The sequence below is a fragment of the Barbus barbus genome, assembly GCF_936440315.1.
Source record: "Barbus barbus genome assembly, chromosome: 7".
Taxonomy (NCBI): Eukaryota; Metazoa; Chordata; class Actinopteri; order Cypriniformes; family Cyprinidae; genus Barbus; species Barbus barbus.
Window position 1 is genome coordinate 21,095,603 of NC_136735.1, and position 24,189 is coordinate 21,119,791.

The following is a 24,189-nucleotide window of genomic DNA, read 5'->3' on the forward strand; positions in this document are numbered from 1 at the left end:
AAGTAAAATGAACACCGTATGTGGGGTTGGACAATATCTGTGGTAACATTAAGCCTTAAAATGACATGATTTACAATTCAGATACAGGTTTTCACAAAAACAAAAATCTTATAAAAACTTATTTCAGCCTTTAAATCATTTTTATGAAAAGGGATAAGTCAAACATGAATTATTATATTAATTTAAAACATAAATATTACTGTCTAAATTGTTTGGATTTTTAGAAGGCACCCCACATGAAAAAATACTATAGTAATTTATAGTAAATACTATTGTGTTTTTGAACCATGCTATAGTAAAGTGTATTATACTGTATATATTATAGTATTTACAACACTAATGAATTGTACAGCATACTGTAGTATTAACTATAGTGAACATATAAACTGTATACTTTAGTATTCTTTAGTTTTTATTACAGTAAACTGTAGTGTATTGTAGTTAGGGATGTAACGGTATGAAAATTTCTTATCACGATTATAGTGACCAAAATTATCACTGTTATCAGTATTATCACGGTATTGTTAAAATGTTCTGGAGATGTTCAAAAAGTACCGACACATAAATCACTTCAAGTTTTATGCTTAAAAATCAACAAACAGCAAATAAAATGACTTTTTGTTTGCATAATCACTAAAACAATAACATTACCAACGAGGTCTGAATTTTAAATGACAACTTGACTGACCCCAGTTTAATAGCATGTTCAAATAAATAATGTAAATGTTCAAATAAAGCTTTGAAAAAGTTTCATATAAAGGTAAACCTCACATTTCAGCCTTTAAAGAAAAGTTAAGTCAAAATGATAATTGATTAATAAGGGGAAGGGGAGGGGGGAAGTGGTGTGTGGCCAAGTATGGTGACCCATACTCTGAATTTGTGCTTTGCGTTTAACCCATCCAAGTGTACACACAGTAGTGAACATACACCCGGAGCAGTGGGCAGCCAATGCTGCGGCGCCCAGGGAGCAGTTGGGGGTTCGGTGCCTTGCTCAAGGGTCTCACCTCAGTCGTGGTATTGAGGGTGGAGAGAGTGTTGGTTATTCAGGTTACAAGTCCAACTCTCTATCCACTTATCTGCGCCATAAATAATTCTATATAGCTTATCTGAATTGTTTAAATGTGTAGAATCCATATAAGCTTGTTTTTCATCAACCGGTTAATATTTACAGCAGGTCATGCAAATTTGGTCCGTTTTTTGGCCAGACAGAAACTGCACACAGGCTGAATGTAAATAAATGTCTGTAAATCCACTCTCTGACAGCTGGTGGCGCTTTATATGGAAAAGCTGAATTACAGCTGATTCCCTGAACTCCGCGAACAAAGCAGTATTGTGTTTAAGAACACTTCCTTTAGGTATTACATGGAGCTAAGATGAAAACAAAATGCCATCGAATCGTTTCTGAAGACAGTCAGATCCTTCCGAGGTACATTCATATAATTCACTGATATATTGATTTGTATAATTCCCTCAGCACTCTTTTAAAACCTCCCAGCTTTTCCGCCCTGTTTTCACTCAGAATGAAACTACTCTGCTGCTGCGCGCTCGTGAGACTGTTACACTCTGCTTTATGCTGGACAGTATTTATTTATCGTGAGTTGTTCAGATCGCAGTAATCGAATACGGTTTTAATGATAATTAAAATATGAAACAGTAATACTAACCGTGGGGAATTTTATCATGATTTATCGTCAAACCGGTAATCGTTACATCCCTAATTGTAGTATACCCTATAGTTGTAGAAAACTTAGTACAGTATTGGGTAAATTAATTTGTTTATATTACTATAGTTGTTATATTACCACAGCATCTATAGAATTACCACAACAAATTAAAGTACTTTACTATAGAATGGTTCAAAAACACTATAGTATTTATTTACTATAAATTACTATAGTATTTTTTCATGTGGGACATTAACTTCTTTCACATTTACAACTCTTATGTATTTGCTACATAAAAACATGGGTCGATCTAAACATAAGATAGGCTTTTTGACCCTGGACTGTTGTTGTGATTTGACGATGACTGTTGTTATTGTTTTTTTTTTGTTTTTTTTCATGCATTCAACATACCTGCAAACTTGTCGCTTTTCGGCGACAATCACCGCTTTTATTGTCAATTGGGTCATTCACGTGAATCGTGTAGAACCGGAGAGTTTTTTTTAGAGGGGGAGGGGGGGGGTCTTGCGTTAATTGACATCTAGGCCGATCGGAATCTCTACTGAGCTCGCGCCTGTCAAGAGAGGGAGGTGGGGGTGGGCTTGCGTGCCATGTAGGCCATTATTGGACAATTCTTATAAATGATATTTTTTCTGGACCAATCGGAATCTCAGCGCTTGGTTCAGGATCTTGAAACACACTGCCATCTGTGTTCGCGCCTGTCAAGAGACACCTGACCTAATGTGGAAACTCTGATGGAAATTGAATTCAAGGTAAATCAGTCTTTTTGGAGCTAAACAACAGATATTTGTTTGCTTAAGTCAAATAACGTCAGCTAAGTTAGCGTTTTTTTTTTCATACAGTTAGCCTATGCTTCGAGCAAAATGCTTAATAGCAAGCAATACAAGCGGATCCAATGCTGGAATTTCCGTTAGCAAGATACAGGGCTCGACAGAGCGAGCATTTCACTCGCATTTGCGACTAAAAATAGATGTGTGCGAACTGGAAAATGTATTTAGGAGCACAAGTGCGAATACAAAACAAAATACAAAACAGCCTAACTTATACAGTAGCCTATAACAAACGTATTAATTTATTCTGTTTATTTATGGAAAAATTGCGATGCAGCCTCATATGATTACTTAAGAACTTTAAAAAGGCAACGGTTTAATTTAAATGAGCACAGATGAGAAGAAAAGCGGAGCGAGTTAAAGTGAAGACGCGCTGAATGACGCACATTCGCCACTAGAGGGCGCTGCCGTTACCCCGGTAACCCAGTAAATAAATCAGCTGCGCTACTTTCCTAAAACTGTGTAAATTAATGTTTCACACTCACAGTCATTTAGATATTTATATTCGCTTTAGTCTTCACAATAGCATCAAATAATTCTTACTTAAAGACTTAATGAGCTATTTATTTTCAAACATTTTTTCTAAGCTAAAACATGGCCCATCCACTGATCTATAATAGAGAACAGTGGGCCTATCTATATATCAACGACTGATTCGTTATTATTGTTCAGTAACACAAGTTCCATTAGTTAACATGGAAAAAAAACAATGACTGCATTTATTAATGCTATCTTAATTTCAACTTTTAATAATACATTATAAAATCAAACGTTGTCTTAATATAATTCAATGGAGCTAACATTAACTAACATAGTTGTATTTTTTTATTAATCAGCATTAACAAAGAATATTAACTACTGCAACAATTAGCTATTGCACATTTTTAGTTAATGTTAACCTGCTTTAACTAATGTTAACAAATGGGACCTTACTTACCTATTGTTCTTTCGTTCATTTGAACAATCTTTTGCACTCTAATCTTGAAACACTTGTTTACTTTATATTTTTATGTATTTTTTATAAAAGTCTTTTAGTAAATTATCTTTAATAAAGTTATTTAACCTGTTAGGAGGACAACACTTTTTTTCACTTAGAAATTATATATTGTGATTTATAAACAAAAACATATACCGTGACAAAAGCTTCAATGATTATTGTGAAAATTTTATACCGACACAGTTTAATAGGATTATAACTAATTACATAATTAGCCTATTAAATAGTGTCTGAAGTAAAATTATTTAAGAACCTTGTGTACTTTCTGTATTCTGATAAATTAAATAATTGTGATTGTAAATGTCTCTTTGTATCCCCTTATTAAGCTAAAACACCTAATTTGAAAAATTTGCATTGCGCTCCTAAATTTTTTGACTTAGGAGCACATGTGCTCCTTGGTGAAAAGGTAAGTGTCAAGCCCTGAGATAGCAAATTTTCTAGCCATCTAACATTGTTAGCTAGTTGTAATGTTAATTCCTGCATTGTCTGACCGTCTTGCTAACTAAAGTTAACCATTTAGCTTGCTACGTAAGTATATAGTATTTCAGATAGCCAACTTAGGTTGCAACCTTATCATTAGCCCCTAACTTAAGCCAGGTGCTCTGCCCTGAGTTCTGGCTACTACTCCAATTCTGAGCTACCCTGATTAACGACACGTTATGGAGGTTGTCGTGTGCGCAGCAGTCATTCAAGTCAGCTGGATGTAGCCCTACTTTTAAAGTGTTTTTGATGTGTTGATGTGGGTACATGTGACTGTTTAGACAACAGCTGATGCGAGAGTAATACAGTGTAACAAAGCAATTTGACGTCTTGTTGCATTGGATGCGCCGCATTACTTGTAAACAATGTCTATTTAGAATCTGGCGAACGTGCAAGGCTAATGCGTTCACCGTGTCGGCGTCGCCCATTCTGCACCCCCCCCCCCCCAACACTGTCACCTTTTTTTCTCTGATGAGTTTGCAGGTCTGATTCAATTAAAAAAAAAAAAAAGATAGGCTTTTTGGAAATGCAAGTTCATTCTCTGCCATGAGGTGGCGCTTTAAGAGCGGCCGCTGAAATAAAGCAGCACCACGCTCATAAACGCTGCTTCATCAGGCATTTTATAGGCAAGATTAAATGAAAATGTCAACGATACGTTTCTGAGGACAGTCGGTTCCCTTCAGAGATATATTCACATAAAGACATCCGTGCCTTGTTTTGACTTTAAAACGTGCAGCGCTCATATTTATTCAATGACATAATTGCCTTTTGAAGTTTCCAGCCATATCGCGATTCTTGCCTTTCCACCCCCAACTGTAAGACATCTTGAAATTACAATTAAGACTTTTCTTATACCATTTAACGTATTTAAAACTTTTTAAGGCCTTAAATTCCATGCCCTGTATTTAAGGTAGCCCGTCGGGCAGGGCAGGGATACATTTTGGTAGACCGACTGGAAAACACAATAGCCCTGGGACGTCGGGCTAGCGATTTTGCGAGCCCTGCTAAGTTTTGATGTCTGTTCTAAAGGCTCAATTTCTAAGTTAATCAATACTTTTGCCACTTTACAGTCTATCCCTGCCGATAGTTTGCATATCAGTTGGTCTTCAGACCTCAATATGGAAAAAGACCAAGAAACATGGGAGAAAGTGCTGGACAGGGTCCATTCCTCGTCTATCTGTGCACACCATTGCCTTATTCAATGTAAGGTGGTTCATAGGGCTCACTGGTCAAAGTGTAGGCTGGCACGGATTGATCCAACCATTGATCCAGAATGTGACAGGTGTCACTTAGGTTCAGCCACGTTAACCCACATGTTCTGGACCTGTCCAGCTCTTTCTTTGTTTTGGGGGTCAGTATTTAATTCTCTCTCAGCCATTACCTCTGCAGACATACCACCATCACCTATCATAGGTCTCTTTGGGGTGTCGCCTAGTGATTAAATATTGCCTACTCACTTTACTAACTTTGTTGCTTTTCTTACACTGCTTGCTAGACGTATAGTCTTATTAAACCGGAAGAGCCCTCAGCCACCATCTCACATATGCTGGTTGAAAGATGCCCTATATTCCATGAAACTAGAGAAGATTAGACTCTCTTTACGGGGGCCTAACATTATTTTTAATAAAATTTGGAAGCCTTTCCTTGCATATGTTAAAACTCTCCAGCTGGAATCGGTCTGATTAACTCTCCCCTTGATGATATACACACTCACTGGTTGATTAGTGTGTAACCCTCTGTAACCTTTGATATTTGATTTGGGATGTGTATCTACATATGTAGGTATTTGTCTCTCTTTCTTTTATGTGCACTTGCATGTGTACATTTATATACATCTCACTCTCATCATAAAATATACCCCCCCCCCTTGTTTTTTATTTATTTATTTTCTTTTTACTATTATTCTTTTTATTTATAAATAATTTTTATAATAATTTTTTTATTTATTTCTCCTGTTTTGTTTTGGTATCTGTTTTGTAACCCTCTGTCAATGTCGTCTTTTCATGTGATTTCTTGTTTGTAAAATGTTTAAAATTAAGAAATAAATCATTAAAGAAAAATCAGATTACTCAATTGTCAAAGTAATCAGTAGATTACTTGATTACCAAAATAATCATTAGTTACAGCCCTAGATTAGTTAAAATATTATATTTCTAAATACAACTGCATTGTTTTACTTTTTGTAATTAAAAGACAAAATATTTTGTCATTTGAAAATTTCTTAAAAATAGTATTAAAATATTGTCTCTTTCTACTGAACCAAGTATCTGTATTTTGTCTCATCTTGTGAGCTAAGTGTATTGTCACAACTCATAGCTCATAACTTTCCAAGCTTTCATCCTTCAGGTCAACCATATATTCATGAAAAAAAAAAAAAAATCAGTTTGAACAAGGAAAGCAATAACTTTGCCATAGTATCCTTTCAAATGTTAAAGTTGCCACAGTCAAAGTTGCACATTGCATGTGCTGCCCCATCCCCAACCCGTACTGCCCCCAGAAAAAAGTTCAGGCTCAGGATTTTTTTTTTGCTTTAACCCCTGATTGTAATTTTTATTTTTTTTTAAAATTGTGTAGGAGGAAAAAGGGATGGAAGAAACGACGCTGTCGTCTGCCAGGTGTTAACCCTATCTTGAAGTCCCTCACTGAAGAGGAAAAGGAGAAGAGTGATGATGCTTGTGAGTATTTGAGGTTTATTAGAAATTATCGAAGAACCTAACATGCATGCAAAAAAAGATAAATTGATAATCAAACAAAATGGATAAATCTCTGTTTCACCTTGCTCACCCTTTGACATTTTTCTCAGCTTTGAGCTCGCCATCTGATGATAGTGACAAAGACATATCAGACCAGGAGTCCTTAAAAAGTGAAAGTGCCTCATCAGAAGAAATGAACAGCATGGTAAGACATTTGCATAACTTTTAAGCATGTTATAGGCTGCTTTTAGTACACTGCTTTCCAGAATACTTGATTCTGATTGATCAGTTGCAACATTCTGTGGTGTCATTAGCAATGCTGAATACCATTCCACTCATTTTGGAATTTAAGGCTGGCACTTCTTTCACATCTTTCATATCACACAGCATCTCTCTTGTTTCATTCAAATGCAACCGCTATCATCCTATGCCTCAGTTATATACTGCATTTGGGTCATTCCATGAAATCGGTGCCTTTTGCATCCCTAAGAAATGATCAAACATAGAATTAATATAACAACAAATAACTTTGCGATTTAAAAACGTATGTATTCTCTCATCAATATTACATCAAATTTAAGTCAATTAAATATTTTAAATTAAATAGCATTTATGCTGATAAGGATAAGGTTTTTGGCCTGTCCCTCACTATGATTTTTCCTTTTCAGCAGGACATTTAATTTGCAAAATGAAGACATTATATTATTTATATATATATATATATATATATATATATATATATATTATATAAAAATCATATTTGCATATTGTTCTAAATACGGTTTCATTTTTAAGCAATGTTTTTGGCATAAGTATACACTTTTTCTTTAAAATATTATTTTATTAGTGTCCCCTGATTTCATGTCATCCCTGTTACCCTCATCAAAAAACCCTTGTAAAATAATGTGTTGATGTCATTTTAACTGAAACAGGAAAACAGGGCAGGGCATATCAAGCAGCCCCACCCCTTTTTAAAATAGCCAATAGAAAATAGCTCCGTAAAAGCCGCATTTGACAGGGTATAGCCCTATTCGGACGGGACTAGTTTTCTAAACTACGTTTGAGTTTCGATTCTTATCACCTGACATCTGCGATTTTCATGTACCAATTTGGACGGGACTATCATCTCCGTGTTTATTACAGAGATGGGAGGGGCTGTTTTGTACATCTAGGCGTTTCAGAGATCACGCGCTCTGTATGCGTGCATTGCGTACAGTCATTCGGATTTATTACCATAATCACACCAGTGTCTGCTGGTCTTTCAAAGAGGGGAAGCTCATTTTCGGCCTACATCATAAAAATTGTCCATTTATTTATACGTAAATTCTGCCATCGTGTGCAGTTTGCTAGCTGGCTAGTTCACCGCCTGGCCTACTGTATGAATGAATGAATGAACAAACGATGTAAAAAACATATTAAACTCAATGGAGGAAATGTGGGAATTAGGTTAAACTGAAACAAGGAATGTGGCGTATAATGGTGTGAAATGTACAGTGTTAATTTCGTTGACGACGACGACGAAAAATATTCGTCAACGAACCTTTTTTCTGTGACTAAGACTAGACGTTGACGAGCTAAAACTAATATCTGATGATAAAAACTATGACGAAATTTATGCGCGTCTTCGTTAACAAGACGAGACGGGACTAAAATGTTATTTGAGGACTACCGGACATTCAAAATGCATCCTATAGGCTAAGTTAACTGTCTTGTCTTTCAAAATGTGCTCTCTGTCATTGGATAAGGTGCGTTTGCATATCTAGTCTCAGTATGGCAGCCATAGTGGACGGATAGCCTACCAAAACGCGAACTAGCGATCTGAAACAATGGCCTCAGCAACCGAAGGGTTAGGGAGTGGCTGACCAGACGTCCCGTTTTTCCCGGGAGTCACAATTCATTGTCGATTAACTTAAAGTCAGTGAAGGTGCGATAGGCGGAAACGCGCTGATAGAAGTGCTCTCTCTCGCGCGCGCTCCACTTCTTCAGTTCTCATACAGCGCGATCAGTTCTCAGTGCTCAAATACACACACAGCAGTCCACATGTCTCTCATGTAGAGCATCTCACGGAAATACAGTCCGTTATGGTTTAAGTGAGCTTAAACAGGTGGGTGAAAACTGAATGTATGTCAGTAGGCTACTACATACATACCTTCCGTCTTAAATGGACAGCATTCCTAATTATCTGTCATAAATGTTAACCAACAAAAGATGTTAAATAAATGTATACTAGTTAAGTAAACCTACTGTATCTGAAAAATGAGTTTAATTTATATTTCTACCAAAAAATGAAAATTTATTCCAGTTTTTCCAAATTCAATCCTTGATTCAAATTTCTCATAACTAAGCTTAATTGTTTTGGTCTAAAGAGAGAAGTATTGATGACTATTTTTGTTAGAATACTAAATGTTGGTAACTGCAGTTTGACTAAAAGTAATGACTAAAAGTTGACAAAAATGCAATGACTTTTCGTCGACTAAAACTATGATAGACTCAAATGACTAAAATGTGACTAAGACTATTAAGCATTTTCGTCTCAAGATAAAGACTAAGACTAAATCAAAAATGCCTGCCAAAATTAACACTGGAAATGTATAATGAAAATTGGCCAGCAATTTCGCCAAGCAAATATCAAGAAACAGTTGCAGCAGTTTGTCTTTTGACTACACTTGCAAAGTCCACTATGGGACTGAGCTCGAATCAGTGTTGCCAACTTCTTTCGATGGAAAGTAGCCAAAGCCAGTTTGAAAAGTCGCTAAATGTCGCCAGATGACGTCATGCGCTAATTAGCATATCCATGACGTCATCGCGTTATAGTGCCTTTTACATTTTTGTCTCTCTGTGCTCATACTGTATTTTGATGTAGCCAAATTCTCAATAAAACTGTTTTCCTTGATATATTTTACTGTTTATGTTGTCAGTCAACGGGATAAATATGAAATAGTGACTGAAACGCAGCCCTTTAAGACTACATAACCAGCTCTCCCTCCCAAGAAGTTAGTCTGCACAAAAATCCTAACTTATAATCGAGCCGTCGTCTGATGAAATCAAATATTACACACAAGATAAGACAAGACAATTCCTGTGCTGTGGTTTCGGCTATAAATTAGATGCATGTAAAATTAGAGAAGCAACATAATATCTATTTGAACTGAACGCGCTGCTCCTCTCAGCCGCTCACTGAACAGAGAAAGGTGCATGCGCGCTCACCTCGCGCCGTTGCGGCAGTACCAGCGATCACAGAGACTCGCTAAGGTTTGTCAAAGAAGTCGATAGATTTGTCGCTAGTCGCTTTTGGGGAAAAAGGTCACTAGGGTGGTCTGAAAAGTCGCAACACTGGCTTGAATGGCTTCAGCATCAGCGACTTCTTATAGGACACAATCGCTGTCAATCAAAAGGAGATGCAGTCTTTCGACAGACCCTCCAATCATCACGCAGAAGCCCGGAGTCCAGCCCCGCCCACTCCTCCATTCACACCCAGAGACGCTGAGCGTTCGGGGGCGGGACATAATCGCAGCATTTATCCAATGACCGTCTAGTTTTGAAGCACTGAAAAAAACTGTTCAAAGCAGCCCCATTGAAGTCAATGGACGCTAGACTTCAACAGGGAAATACACTGACGCTACGGGAATCGAGTCACCTGCTATATGTGGCTGATTCTGAACGAACTCGTCTTCGAGATGAACGTGTTCTAACGCATTTTTAATCAATAATGTTAACACAATAGTACATATTTGACCATAATTGTTTTGACATTATAGGGTAAGCCGAGCTTCCCTTGCAGTCTTAAAGAAATCCCCACTGAATCACACAAATACCATGGTGAAGCTAAATGGCAAAACCATGCTAATGTGTGGTTACTTTAATTTTACTTTAGTTATTTATTTGTAGTAAACTTGTTTAATTTTCACAAAGGTACATATGTAATTAAAACATTATATAATTGAGTGCAGAAATGAACGTGAATAATTTTACCTGACGCTGATATTAAAATAGCCAGTCTTAACAGTGATCTGAACGTGATCTGGCTCTTGATTTTATTATTGTCTTTTTTTTTTATCATTATTTATTTCTTTGCCGATTAGTTTTCTCAGAGGATCACTGAGTTTGCTGAAAAAAACAGTAGGTCATTTGCTCTGGAATTATTACAGAGGTCGTGTGAGAAAAACACAGACATGGCAGATTCAGACGGGATTAAAATCACCAAGTACATCTGTGAAACACAAATTTCTCTAACGACCCCCTGTAAAACTAGTCTCGTCCGAATAGGGCTTATGACAGATACAATCTCATCCATATTGCTGTAAAATATAGCATTCTGTGTAGAATTCAAATAGGTCCGATACATTTTGTGGTCTGCGCCGACTCGCGCATGTGATCTGCTCCGTGCTACCGTGTCTCTGGACCGGAGCAGAGATGGTTAGCGTGACAGCGCCAAACCAGACTTCTTTTTTTTTCCTCAATGGAAAGCATATTTACACTGTCTGAATCGTTCCCTGTCCCCTATATAGTGCACTAATGGCGCTTTTCCACTACCGTGGTACGACTCGGCTCGGCTCGGTTCAGAACGGCACGACACTGCTCAGTTCGGCTCGGGTTGCGTCTCCACTGCAGTTTAGTACTGCTTTAGAGTGGGCGGGATTATTCACGTTAGTGTTGTCACGATACTGGAATTTCTAACTTCGATACGATACCTTGAAAAATATCGATACTCGATACCATTTTCGATACCACGGAGAAAAAAACTGCCACAATATTAAGGGGGTAATTTTTTTAATTTAAAGATAAATGTAACAAGTCGAGAACATGCGGTATATTTTACATGAACAAAAAAATGTCTTGAGGTACTGCATTTGTTGATTTATTAATCTTTTATTAATCTTAGTTAAATGTTAATTGAAACTGACGTTTACTAATACATGTACTAATTAAAATCCAAAGTTCTATTTGTTGATATTCTCATTTGCTTCATAACCAAAATATTTCCAGATATAGGGCCCTATGAAATCCGTTTTATTTTTCCCCAAATTCCGTTAAATTTTTTTCTACATTAAATTTTTTCCATTTTAATTTTTCTGGACTCTTTTTTTTTAATGGTCAAATTAAATGCTATTAATCTAAAAGCATGTCTAATTCATTAAAATCATGAAAATTTACAATTTAACATTTAATTTATTAAAAGTGTAACAAAAATGACACGTTTAGGGCCGTATGAAATGTTTTATTTTTTTCTCACCTTATGTTTTATTGTTACCAAATTCTGTGTTTTAGCATGTCTATTATTTGAATGCATACAAACAATTTTTATTTATTCTTACAGTAGCCTTATGAAATGTTTTCTCCCCCTCAGAAATTCTGTTGTGTATTTAAATTTTACTGGATATCAGATGAAGGCATAAAACAATTTTAATTCATTTATATTTGAATTAATGAAAATTAAACTTTTACATTTTTGGCAAATGAAGGGGATTTACTATTAAAATTAAAATATTTTGTGATTATTTCTTTAAACAAATTAACAGTAGTAGTACGTAGTAGTATTATGTACATTCTACTAAATAATAGTAATCTAGCCTATTTCATTCTGGCACACGGTCTTTAATAGGCTGTTAAACTGAACTTTTATTTTGACGGGTTGCCGTGAATACTTCTAAAGTTCTGTGTGTGTATGATATGATGCTAGTTTTACTCAAATTAAATGGTAAAATGCTCGTAAAGTGCCTTTCAGATCAGTTCTGGAGATATTGTTGATGTATTTATGTCCTCATTGAGACGGCAGACGCTGAAATCACCGCAAGCGCCACATTAGTAAACACAACCGCACTTGCAGCACATTCACACAGAGACGCGCAGAACATGCAGGGTTCATATTTAAATCGACTTTTGCAGCTTAATATTTACAGATACTAGTCCATATCGCGATTTGATTTAAGTGGAATGACGTACTTTTGATTAATTCATCCAAGCTTTGACAAATTCCGTGACATTCCGCGTTAAACTGTAAACTCCGTTTTTATGACTGGATTCCGTGCGCGTTCTCTGCATCGCGGAGATCATAGATCCCTGCAGATAGCGCTCCTGCTGTGTTCTTTAACAACCAGAGCAGTCATCTTTCTATTCACTTCACTTTTGCTATTTAACCAGAGCGAAGGAGACGAGTGCGGTCACGTGTGGGGCTTGTCCACGCGCCTTTGGAGAGAAGTGAAAGTGACAGCTCGGCTAGTATCGGTGTATCGATACTTCGGGAAATTAATATTGGTACCGTTCAGATATTTCAGTATCGATATTTATTGAAATATCGATATTTTTGACAACACTAATTCACGTGTCGTTATAGTTGCGCCGCCTCTACTGCCGTGACTCCTGAAAAACTTTTTAATTTTGCGTCGTTCCATTAAGCTCTCGCTGGATCTGTTCCTCGGCTATCATGAGAGGATCCTCTGTACTTCCTCAACAGACAACGAAACAGCCATTTATGGTTGTTAAAAAAGGCACACCCATTCAAAACAGTTGCGTTCGATCCTTCACTGGCTGTGCTGATTTAAATCTAGCGGGTCTGTTGTGTCTCGTGCCACAAGTGCAATGACGTAGGCAGTGACGATTCTCTCCAGCCAATCAGTGATCAGCAGAGTTTACACGTCACGTTTTGGTAACGGTATGGCTCGTTTGGAACCTCGGCCGAGGTGGTACTAAAAAAAGTACCAGGTACCACGTACTGTACCCAGTGGAAAACCCCCCAAAAGTGTGCCGTACTGAACTGTACCGTGCCATACTATGCAGTGGAAAAGCTCCATAAGTGCCATTCACCGTACAGTATATACTAGTGGTGCAACGGATCATCATTGATCCGTGATCCGTTCGGATCAATATCTTAGGTTCGGCACACACTTAGGTTGTGCGCATGTCCAGTCCACACACAAGCGTGGTCATGGTGAGCGGAGGAACGGAGGAGCTTGAACACACCGCGTCATTTAAATCCCCTGTATGGGAGCATTTTGGCTTCCCTGTCAAATATAATAATGAAGGAAAGAGATCAGTGGATAAAACCGTGACTGTGTGTAGGCACTGTGGCATAAGAAAGCCATATGACAGTGGAAACACATCAAGCATGGCCACGCATTTGAAGCGACATCACCCCGGTGTTTCACTGACAGGAGTGAAAACGAAGGCTGCTCAACAACCGCTTATCACCGCGGCATTTAAGCAGCCCCTTGTTGCACAATCAGACCGGGTTAAAGCCATCACAAACGCTATCGGTGTGTTTATAGGTGCAGACATGAGGCCACGGTGCCTTATGCCACAGTGCCTACACACAGGCCATATTCGGTTGTGCAAAACGAGGGCTTTAAAAACATGCTGAAAGTGCTTGAGCCACGTTACGACATCCCGTCGCGCACCCACTTCAGCGAAAAGATTGTGCCGGATCTTTATGAGCAGGAGAAGAAAAAAGTTGTGGATGAACTATCCCGAGCATCCTCTGTTGCGCTCATGACAGACGTGTGGACGTCCAGGGGAACGGAGAGCTATGTGACGATAACCGCTCACTTCATCACAGCAGACTGGGAGATGAGAAGTCCGGTGCTGCAGACACGCCCCCTCTACGAGAGTCACACAGGCACTCATCTTGCGCAGGTACTGACACAAGCAGTGGAGGAATGGAAGATAAAGAGGCCCAGTACTAATATCCCAGTCACAACTGATAATGCTTTGCACATGCAGTGAATTTGGCATCACAGAAGGGAATCTCAGTCAATAGGATGGACCGCCTCCTTGGGAGGATCAGGAAGGTGGTTTCCTACTTCCACCGAAGCACAACAGCTGCTCATGTGCTTAAGACAAAGCAAGAAATGCTAAAGCTGCCTACTCATAAGCTCATACATGATGTCCCAACAATGTGGAACTCCACTTATGATATGTTGGAGCGTTATCTGGAGCAGCAGGCAGCTATATATACATTGACTGACAAGACCCTGAAGAAAAATGTCAAAGACATCATCACCCTGTCTGATGATGATGTGAGAGTGGCAGAGGAGGTCCTCCAGGTGCTTAAACCCCTCAAAACTGTTACATCTCTGCTGAGCACTGAAACTTCACCATCTGTGTCAATGATCCTGCCGCTGAAAACAAGGATTCTACAATCCATGGCTCCAAGTGTGGAAGACAGCACCATCACTCGAGATGTCAAGACTGCCATTAGAGAGGACCTGAAGCCCAGATACACTTCACCCCCTACTCTACAGGACTACCTTCACAGATCTACTGCCCTGGATCCGAGGTTCAAGTCCCTGTCTCACATGGACCTTGCCCTACGCCAGAGGACATACAGTGACCTCACCACTGAGATTGTGAGCAGTCTGGGCACTGAAGAGTGTGATGAGGTAAAGAAAAAGAATATTATTTAAAAATGATAAATTTAAATCTAAATACATTTTTTATTTTCAGTAATAATGGCTTTTATTAAATGTTATTGCCACATTTTCATGTCTATGAAACATGAAAATAAATAATAGGTTTAATTAATCAACTATTTTTTTTCTGCAGGGTCAAGCTGCAGAGCCAACAGGAGCAAACTTGGACACATCTCCTCCACAAAAGAAGTCGGCGATGGCAGAGCTTTTTGGAGAGACCTTTGCCAGCAAAGACATGGACAGCAAGACTCCTGCTGACATCATCAAAGAGGAGGTGGCATCCTACCTGGCAGCAAGCGGCATTACAGTGGATGGTGATCCACTGACATGGTGGAAAAGCAATGAGTGTAAATACCCTCATATTGCCAAGATGGCAAGATGCTATCTCGCTGTGCCAGGCTCTTCAGTTCCTTCCGAGAGAGTGTTCTCAACAGTAGGTGACATAGTGACTGCAAAGAGGTCCACACTCTCCCCAGACAATGTAGACATCCTTGTCTTTTTGAAAAAGAATTTGAAATTATAAGCTCAGGTATGCTTTGCTTTCTTTCTTTTATTTTTCTTTGATGATGTGGACATAGGCTTTATTTCACTATCCATGTTTCAAGGAAGATGATGTGCCTTATGTTGCACTTTAAGTTGTTTTTTATTAATAGTCATTGGTCCATGTTTAAAGGAAGGAGATATGCCTTATGTTGCACTTTAAGTTGTTTTTCATTAATTATGTTAAAAAGAAGATATTATGCCTTGTGCACTGTTGATTTTATATATTTTCATTTAATAATTTAAGTGTTAATAAACAAAAAGACAAAACTTATGTTTATTTGTCTTGTCTTATTTTTTTTTTTTTTGTTGATCCAAAAAATGATCCGATCCGTGACTCTGATCCGAGAAACGATCCGAACCGTGAGCTTTTTGATCCGTTGCACCCCTAGTATATACTAATTCTGTGAACAAGTGACCTATTTCAGCCACTGCTTCAGCGTCTATTTATAGTATAGGGGGCGGGCGCTTCGAATTCTAGAGAGCATTTCATTGGACAGAAATTTTGATGAGATGAAGTACCATGTGACGTCAAAAAATCGTTGCGCCATTTCGGCAGAAGTGACGAAGTGCAAGCTTTGTATGCTTATATCTTCTTAATGCGAATTTTGTCACTATTTTGGAGCACACTGGTTTATAGACGGGTTAAATTGGGATTTGTTATGTGGGGGGGGGGCTCTATGGTATGGAGCTTATATATAATATTAGTGATGCCAAAATTAGCCTGTTAACGCATACGATTCATTTTTTCAGATTAACACGTTAAAATATTTAAGGCAATTAACGCAGGGGCTAGGGTTGGCCACCTCATTCACAACTGCTGCCTCTCTCTTTTTTTTCTTGAAAAGGATTACGTTTATTTAGATGCAGAACGTCTTTGACCACATCAAACGGGAGACGTTTCAGACGCACTCTAACATTGCTTTGGCGCGAGTCAAACGAGCAACAAAAAGATATTGTGCTCGTAGCGCGCGCTCTTCAAATACAGGTCCTTCTCAAAAAATTAGCATATTGTGATAAAGTTCATTATTTTCTGTAATGTACTGATAAACATTAGACTTTCATATAGTTTAGATTCATTACAACACAACTGAAGTAGTTCAAGCCTTTTATTGTTTTAATATTGATGATTTTGGCATACAGCTCATGAAAACCCAAAATTCCTATCTCAAAAAATTAGCATATCATGAAAAGGTTCTCTAAACGAGCTATTAACCTAATCATCTGAATCAACTAATTAACTCTAAACACCTGCAAAAGATTCCTGAGGCTTTTAAAAACTCCCAACCTGGTTCATTACTCAAAACCGCAATCATGGGTAAGACTGCCGACCTGACTGCTGTCCAGAAGGCCATCATTGACACCCTCAAGCAAGAGGGTAAGACACAGAAAGAAATTTCTGAATGAATAGGCTGTTCCCAGAGTGCTGTATCAAGGCACCTCAGTGGGAAGTCTGTGGGAAGGAAAAAGTGTGGCAGAAAGCGCAGCACAACGAGAAGAGGTGACCGGACCCTGAGGAAGATTGTGGAGAAGGACCGATTCCAGACCTTGGGGGACCTGCGGAAGCAGTGGACTGAGTCTGGAGTAGAAACATCCAGAGCCACCGTGTACAGGCGTGTGCAGGAAATGGGCTACAGGTGCCGCATTCCCCAGGTCAAGCCACTTTTGAACCAGAAACAGCGGCAGAAGCGCCTGACCTGGGCTACAGAGAAGCAGCACTGGACTGTTGCTCAGTGGTCCAAAGTACTTTTTTCGGATGAAAGCAAATTTTGCATGTCATTCGGAAATCAAGGTGCCAGAGTCTGGAGGAAGACTGGGGAGAGGGAAATGCCAAAATGCCTGAAGTCCAGTGTCAAGTACCCACAGTCAGTGATGGTCTGGGGTGCCATGTCAGCTGCTGGTGTTGGTCCACTGTGTTTTATCAAGGGCAGGGTCAATGCAGCTAGCTATCAGGAGATTTTGGAACACTTCATGCTTCCATCTGCTGAAAAGCTTTATGGAGATGAAGATTTCATTTTTCAGCACGACCTGACACCTGCTCACAGTGCCAAAACCACTGGTAAATGGTTTACTGACCATGGTATTACTGTGCTCAATTGGCCTGCCAACTCTCCTGACCTGAACCCCATAGAGAATCTGTGGGATATTGTGAAGAGAAAGTTGAGAGACGCAAGACCCAACACTCTGGATGAGCTTAAGGCCGCTATCGAAGCATCCTGGGCCTCCATAACACCTCAGCAGTGCCACAGGCTGATTGCCTCCATGCCACGCCGCATTGAAGCAGTCATTTCTGCAAAAGGATTCCCGACCCAAGTATTGAGTGCATAACTGAACATAATTATTTGAAGGTTGACTTTTTTTGTATTAAAAACACTTTTCTTTTATTGGTCGGATGAAATATGCTAATTTTTTTAGATAGGAATTTTGGGTTTTCATGAGCTGTATGCCAAAATCATCAATATTAAAACAATAAAAGGCTTGAACTACTTCAGTTGTGTTGTAATGAATCTAAAATATATGAAAGTCTAATGTTTATCAGTACATTACAGAAAATAATGAACTTTATCACAATATGCTAATTTTTTGAGAAGGACCTGTACACGCACAAAGGTGCCAGCGCACGCTGTAGCCTGTATCATTTCATATTGAACAGCGAAAGAAGCTACGTGCATGCAATGTCCTATTTATGCCGTCAGTTAAGGCATGAAGTTACTAAAAAGGCGATTAAAGCTGCCTTAAAACTGTGCGTGCATGCAATATGTTATATATACGTCACATTTAAGAACGTGTCTCTGAAATGGTTTTAAAAGCTGTCCTGAGGCACCCCAGCACTGTCTCCCTCATCTAAAACACCCGATTCAACTCGTCCGCTCATTAGTAGAGACTTTAAGACCTGAAGTGGGTCAGGAAAGGTAAAGAGATTTGTGAGAAAATAAGATGCATGTCAGATCCGCGTCATGCTCCGCAGCAGCTTTTAAAGCAATAGCAGGCAAATAAGCTAATAACCAGCTGCTGTGACGTCTAAAAGAGGAAATCAATAACTTTTAGCTTTAAGGGGTTCATCTATATTTAATTTAGAATTTAGTGTTTGGTAAGTATTAATTTTCTGAATATTTCTGCTGAAGGGAACAAGTAGCTAAATATGTAACTTATTATAATGGGTTCATGTGATTGTTTTAAATTGTTTTTTAATTTAAGTTCGCTTAAATTAAGTCTTAAGTCTAATAAATGTTCAAATTGATAACTCTCAATTATACTGTAATGCTGAATGGCTACAGTCAACGGTTAAATATTAAGGGGAAAAAACTATTTTATAGAGACATCAGTAGTAGCTATTGATATCAGTGATGCTGGCCTTCAATCATAAAAAAAGATGCCATTTAAAGAAATATAAAAAATATACGGTCTATGTTGTTTGTACATTTAACAATTTGAAGATTGAATGTGAAAATATTGCAATATAAAAGTATATTTAAAAACTTTAATGTTAGGTGGGATTAATCGCGATTAATTTTACAAAATGTGCGATTAATTATTATTTTTTCGATTGACTGCACATACACGCACACATTTATATTTAGTACATTTAGTAGACAATTTTATCCAAAGCGACCAATTTTATCCAAATGAGGACAATGGATGAGGACATGTATTGTGTGTGTGTGCGTTAGGGCTGGGCGATATATCGCATGCGATATGCAGGCGCATTTCGTCAGTAAAGCCGGTTTCTTGATTAGCGGTAAATCTCCATCACCTGCTTTCAAATGGAGCAGCATTTAATACACGGAGCCGTAGTTCACTGACAAGCTACGCAATATCGCGTTCATTCGATAATGAGACCTTCCGCACAGGTGAGACCTGAACAGCACACGTTGATAACACGTTCTGTTTTTAAACTAAACTCATTTAAGCCTTGCCAGTTTAAACATTTAAGAGCCGGAGGATGTGAGCTTGCGCGTGCTGTGAGAAAATTTGTGCTTGCGCTCATCCGAAGTGTGCAAACTCACACATCAGAACGCGCACAAATATTAAGCTTTCTCTGAGTCTGAAGTATTGTGTTTGAATGGACAAATTCACACTAAAGTTATGTCAAAATGCTCGTCTTGGTAAGTATATCCTAGCAGACATAGCTGGCTGAACGTACAGTATTAGTGCGCTGGATCATTGCATTCGATTAAAGTGACAGCACTTTCTTAATATTAATAATGAATACAGCAACAACAAGGAAAACACGTACTGCTCTTGACTTTGTAACTTTAATAAAGATACATTTTTAATTTATACAGTAAAATATGCAACGCTATTTTACATTTGATTACTTTATTAAATTTTTGTACCTAAAAACTAATGTTAGACCTACCTAACCCCGCCCCCCGGAAAATTACTGTTTATTTTATTTGTATCTTTACTCTATTGTATTTATTTGTGCTGTTGCTTGTAGGTAGATAGATTAATCTTATTTTTTTCATTTTTATTTGACAGTATAATTTTTCTCTAAACATAGCACATACCGAACCGCACCGAAACCGTCACTCTAAAACCGTGATACAAACCGAACTGTGAGTAAGTTGAACCATTCCACCCCTACCGTCTAGGTGACGAGGCCTTCACTGGGGATCTGTCTCTGGGGCTCATCTAGGTGTCTTGATCTCCGCTGATGTTCAGGGCTGTAGAGGTCGTCTCTAGGTGCTGATCCACCATTTGATCTGGATACGGACTGGATCCGAGTGACTGCAGTGACCATCTGATCTGGATAAACACAAGCATGTTTCTCTCACTCCTCTATAATGTTCAATTTTTGATGATTTATGAGGCTTGAGTGAGGAGGGGACATCATGCAGGGTCAATAATGTTAACATTTTTAAAATGTAAATGTACTTTTTACTCTCTTGTAAAAAACAATATATTTTTCTTAATTGATGTGGTCACCATCCAAAATTGGGATGTTCTTGGTCATCTGAATGACAAGTATATCAAAATACTTTAAAAAATCCAAAATTTTAAACAATCCCAGTGAAAAGAGGGACTAAAATGCTGCTCATATATGTGAGAACTAGCACATAGTTCTAAATAAACTATACTATATAGCAGGGTTCCTCAAATCTTTCCCTGGAGGTCCAATCTGCTGCAGAGTTTAGCTCCAACCCTGTTCAAACTCACCTACCTGTGATTTTCTAATGCTCTTGAAGATTCTGATTAGCATGCTCAGGTGTGTTTGATTAGGGTTAGAGCTAAACTCTGCAGCAATGGTCCAGATTTGAGGATGCCTGCTGTATAGTAACGCTTGTATCTGTAACAGGGTTGACAAAAATGCCAAAACTTGACGTATAAAATAGTCATAAAATAATAAATTACATAATCGGAGATGGCACAATTAGGGCTGTGCGAAAAGATCTCTAGGGATTTTTAGGAATATTTTTAGGGATTTTTTCGATAACGATATCAGACGATATTAGTGTGGTATTCTGTGTGGTCAGTTCACATCAGTGAAATTAATCTTTTCATACAAGTTTAAATAGATTTTTACCTTTTATGGGCAATCTGACCTTTTAATAAAGCCATTTTTTTTTTCTAAAAGTGTGCATCTTTTGAGTCAAATTGTTACATTTAATCAGTCAGTTAGAATAAGACATTTAGGCTATTATCAAACAAATTATACCAGTATCAACACAATTAATCTTTGCAGAAGTTGCATTTGAAGTGGAATTTAGATGTATTTACACTGTTTAATGCAGCTCAGAGGGACATGGAGTGCTTTAACCTGCAGTTACAAATGCATAATGCTTTGACATTTTAAACATAAAACATTGAATACTAATATTTGAAATAATTTTAAAATGAAAATACTTTGAATGTGAAATTAAAAGTCACTGTTAATAAGTGAGTCATTGCAACTGAACAGAATCATTTAAACGGTTGATTCATTCAGGAACGAAACGTTGTCATGTTGTTCAGAGATGCAAAACAGAGCTGTAGCTGTTTGGAATTTATTTTATTTTGTTTGGCGAAATGGAGGAAAAACAGGCAATATGTTGTCTAAAATGTAAGCCTTAATATTTACTTATTGTTTATTCAACTGTTGTATAAAATCAATATCAAATTTGTAATCATGCTTATTTCTTAAAAAATCGGCGCTCTTCATGTGATGGTAACTATATGAAATGATATATAAATAATAAATATATACATTTTCTGCCCCATATCTTGAATTTTGTGATCATTCTTAGTGCATTTTATTAGACTGAATCGTGCAGTGAAAGAAATTCAACTCTAAATGCACATGTGCCCTAGTCTAGACTTCATCACGTAATCTAAGCGTGCACTCCGTAGGTTTTTTGTTTGGTTTTTGCAAAATACTCAGTCAAATTACATATCGTTAAAACAACAATTATGATATTATCGCAGATGATATATATCGCACACTCCTAGGCACAATACAATTTCTTGCCATTTTAAGGTGTCGTCAATTCATGTATATTCGAAAAATGTTGATTAAACATTTAATTTTTTTATTTTTCCAAGTGGAAAAGACACCGATTTTGTGGAATTACCCATTTACTGTAAACTGAAACTAGAGGACTTCAGTATTAAATGGTTCATCGCATACAAAATTCACTTTTCAAGTTGTTTGAACATAAATGTGTGTTGTGTACACATCCATAATGATAAAAATCCACCCAGTGGTTTTTAAAAAATCCCCTGTCTCAAATCAGGCTGTTCTGAGATTCCTGTCAGAATGATGTAGTTCTGTAGAGACCGCTCCCATGATAGTTGATTGACAGAACCGTCTTACCTTAGACCCGCCCTAAGTGAAATGAGTGACTTGTAAACAGTCCAACCGCCATTGTGTGGACTCCGGTGCAGGGGAAGACAAGATGTCTCAGATTAAGCGATTGAGGTGTTTTGTTGTTGGAAGTAATAATAATGAGTATAGCAGTCGTCATTTACTCCCGACATCTGAGCTGCTGAAGGCACAGATGATTAATGTTATTTTCGCTTTGGGGATCGGCGCATTCACTTCAATCTGCCTAAATGCATCCATGTTCACACAAATCATTCGTGATCCAGCCTCACCTACAGAAGAAGTGAGTATAAGGGTTTTTGACGAATCTTTGCAAATCGCCTTTCCTGTGCTAGTTAGCCAGTTTTGCGGCTGAAGTATACAGTACTCAAGTATACAATGCTCATTCTTTAAATAGTGTTTCTGTTTAGCCCCTTACAAGTACTATTTGTTTAGCCCCTGATAGTTAGTTATATAACTACGTACAACTTAACTAAAGCTGAGACAATAATCAGAGGTTATGCTAGTACTATGAAATGTTTGTATTTCAGTAGTATATTTATCTTGCCCCCGATAGTTAGAATAACTATGTACAACTTGAATAAAACTCAAACAATAATCAGAGGTTATGCCAGTACCATATACCAAGCCCCCAATAGTTAATATAACCAGGGCTTGAAAACGGTTTGAATCAGTTCACTCTGAGCAGAATCAATATTTTAAGGTTTCTTTTCCTGCGTTCCTCTGTATTATTATCGTTCCGAAACCGGTTTGAGTTGAAAAAATACAGTTTTTCTTTGCCAATAATAATAAGTGTTTTCTTTACTCAAAAAACCCCCCAGAAGATCTGGTAGGCTATCTTAACCTGTTGCATTTAGTCATAGCCATACAGCATCATCTTTTCTAGATTTTGGCCAAATGTAGCCTACTAAACAAAATAAAATATCTGTTAACGCTTTAAAGACATTAAAGTATTTTTTCAAGATATTTAAAAATGTTTGATGTTTGTTAAACGTTACTTGTATAAAATTGTGTTTGAGAGGAAAAAAAAAAACAGGCTAAGTCACGTAAAGGCTTACATCGCATTTTATGATTACATTCAGAAATAATGTAGGGTAAAATCCGGTAAAGCAAAATGTTTACAAACATTATGAACACAGCTAAAGTTCCCTTCTCTCCACAACAAATCCTCTAAAGTTAAGGCGATTTAAATAGGAATGCTCATTTCGGTTAATTTTTTAATTTTCGGTTAACCGCTGCTCGTTATCCGAACAATAACCATTAACTGATAAAATTAGAATAATAAATTAGTATTAGATAAAAATTGAATGGACAACCGTCTGTGGTGATAAGTTAAAAATACAAACAAATGTTTTATTTTAATGTGCAAACAGCAGCATACAGAGCAGTGTTTCTGAGAAAAGAGAAAAACAGAATAATTTAATAAAAAAGATTAAAATAAAGTCGTACACTAAATATATATAAAATAAATAATTAACAAATTAAGATGACAAAACTAAATCACACACTTAATCCTTTTATGCGCTTTTAAGAATTGCAGTCGTTTTTCCGTCAGACATAAAAATATTTAGAGGCCTAACTCAGTGTACGGGTCTTTTTAAAAAAAAAAAAATTATAAGTAACATGTCGACATGCTGTAGGCCTACGGATAGACTGGAGTGCTGTCTGCTAACTGTTAGACCCGCGACAAAAACGCATCACAAAAACCACAATTTGCAGTTCGGGACTTTTCATCCACTGGTCATATATTTCTTCACAGC

The 24,189-nt window shown here is 37.6% G+C and overlaps 2 protein-coding genes across 5 annotated transcripts in view; both read left to right on the plus strand.

Annotated features, from left to right (window-relative positions):
- Window positions 1-24,189, plus strand: part of LOC306872831 (MSL complex subunit 3-like) — a 135,056-nt gene that overhangs the window by 10,428 nt on the left and 100,439 nt on the right. For all 3 annotated transcript variants that reach the window (XM_079421698.1, XM_079421699.1, XM_079421700.1), the window contains exons 4-5: window positions 6,564-6,664; window positions 6,793-6,887. In XM_079421698.1, the coding sequence (XP_079277824.1) occupies window positions 6,564-6,664; window positions 6,793-6,887 (196 nt within the window). The remainder of the gene's footprint in view (window positions 1-6,563; window positions 6,665-6,792; window positions 6,888-24,189) is intronic.
- Window positions 14,235-15,878, plus strand: LOC306872840 (E3 SUMO-protein ligase ZBED1-like). 2 transcript variants are annotated; one of them, XR_013784433.1, is made up of 3 exons: window positions 14,325-15,057; window positions 15,221-15,701; window positions 15,768-15,878. XR_013784433.1 is itself a non-coding variant. In XM_079421711.1 (2 exons), the coding sequence occupies exons 1-2, from the start codon at window positions 14,437-14,439 to the stop codon at window positions 15,608-15,610; spliced, it is 1,011 nt and encodes a 336-aa protein (XP_079277837.1). In that variant the 5' UTR covers window positions 14,235-14,436; the 3' UTR covers window positions 15,611-15,878. The 2 variants fall into 2 exon arrangements, 1 of the variants encoding a protein (XP_079277837.1); XM_079421711.1 differs by having other exon boundaries at window positions 14,235-15,057; window positions 15,221-15,878.

Bases quoted from the DNA above. Each gene is read 5' to 3' on its own strand.
- LOC306872840 (XM_079421711.1), top strand. From the start codon at position 14,437: ATGGACCGCCTCCTTGGGAGGATCAGGAAGGTGGTTTCCTACTTCCAC. The intron at 15,058-15,220 runs GTAAAGAAAAAG...TTTTTTCTGCAG, and splicing joins GCACTGAAGAGTGTGATGAG to GGTCAAGCTGCAGAGCCAAC.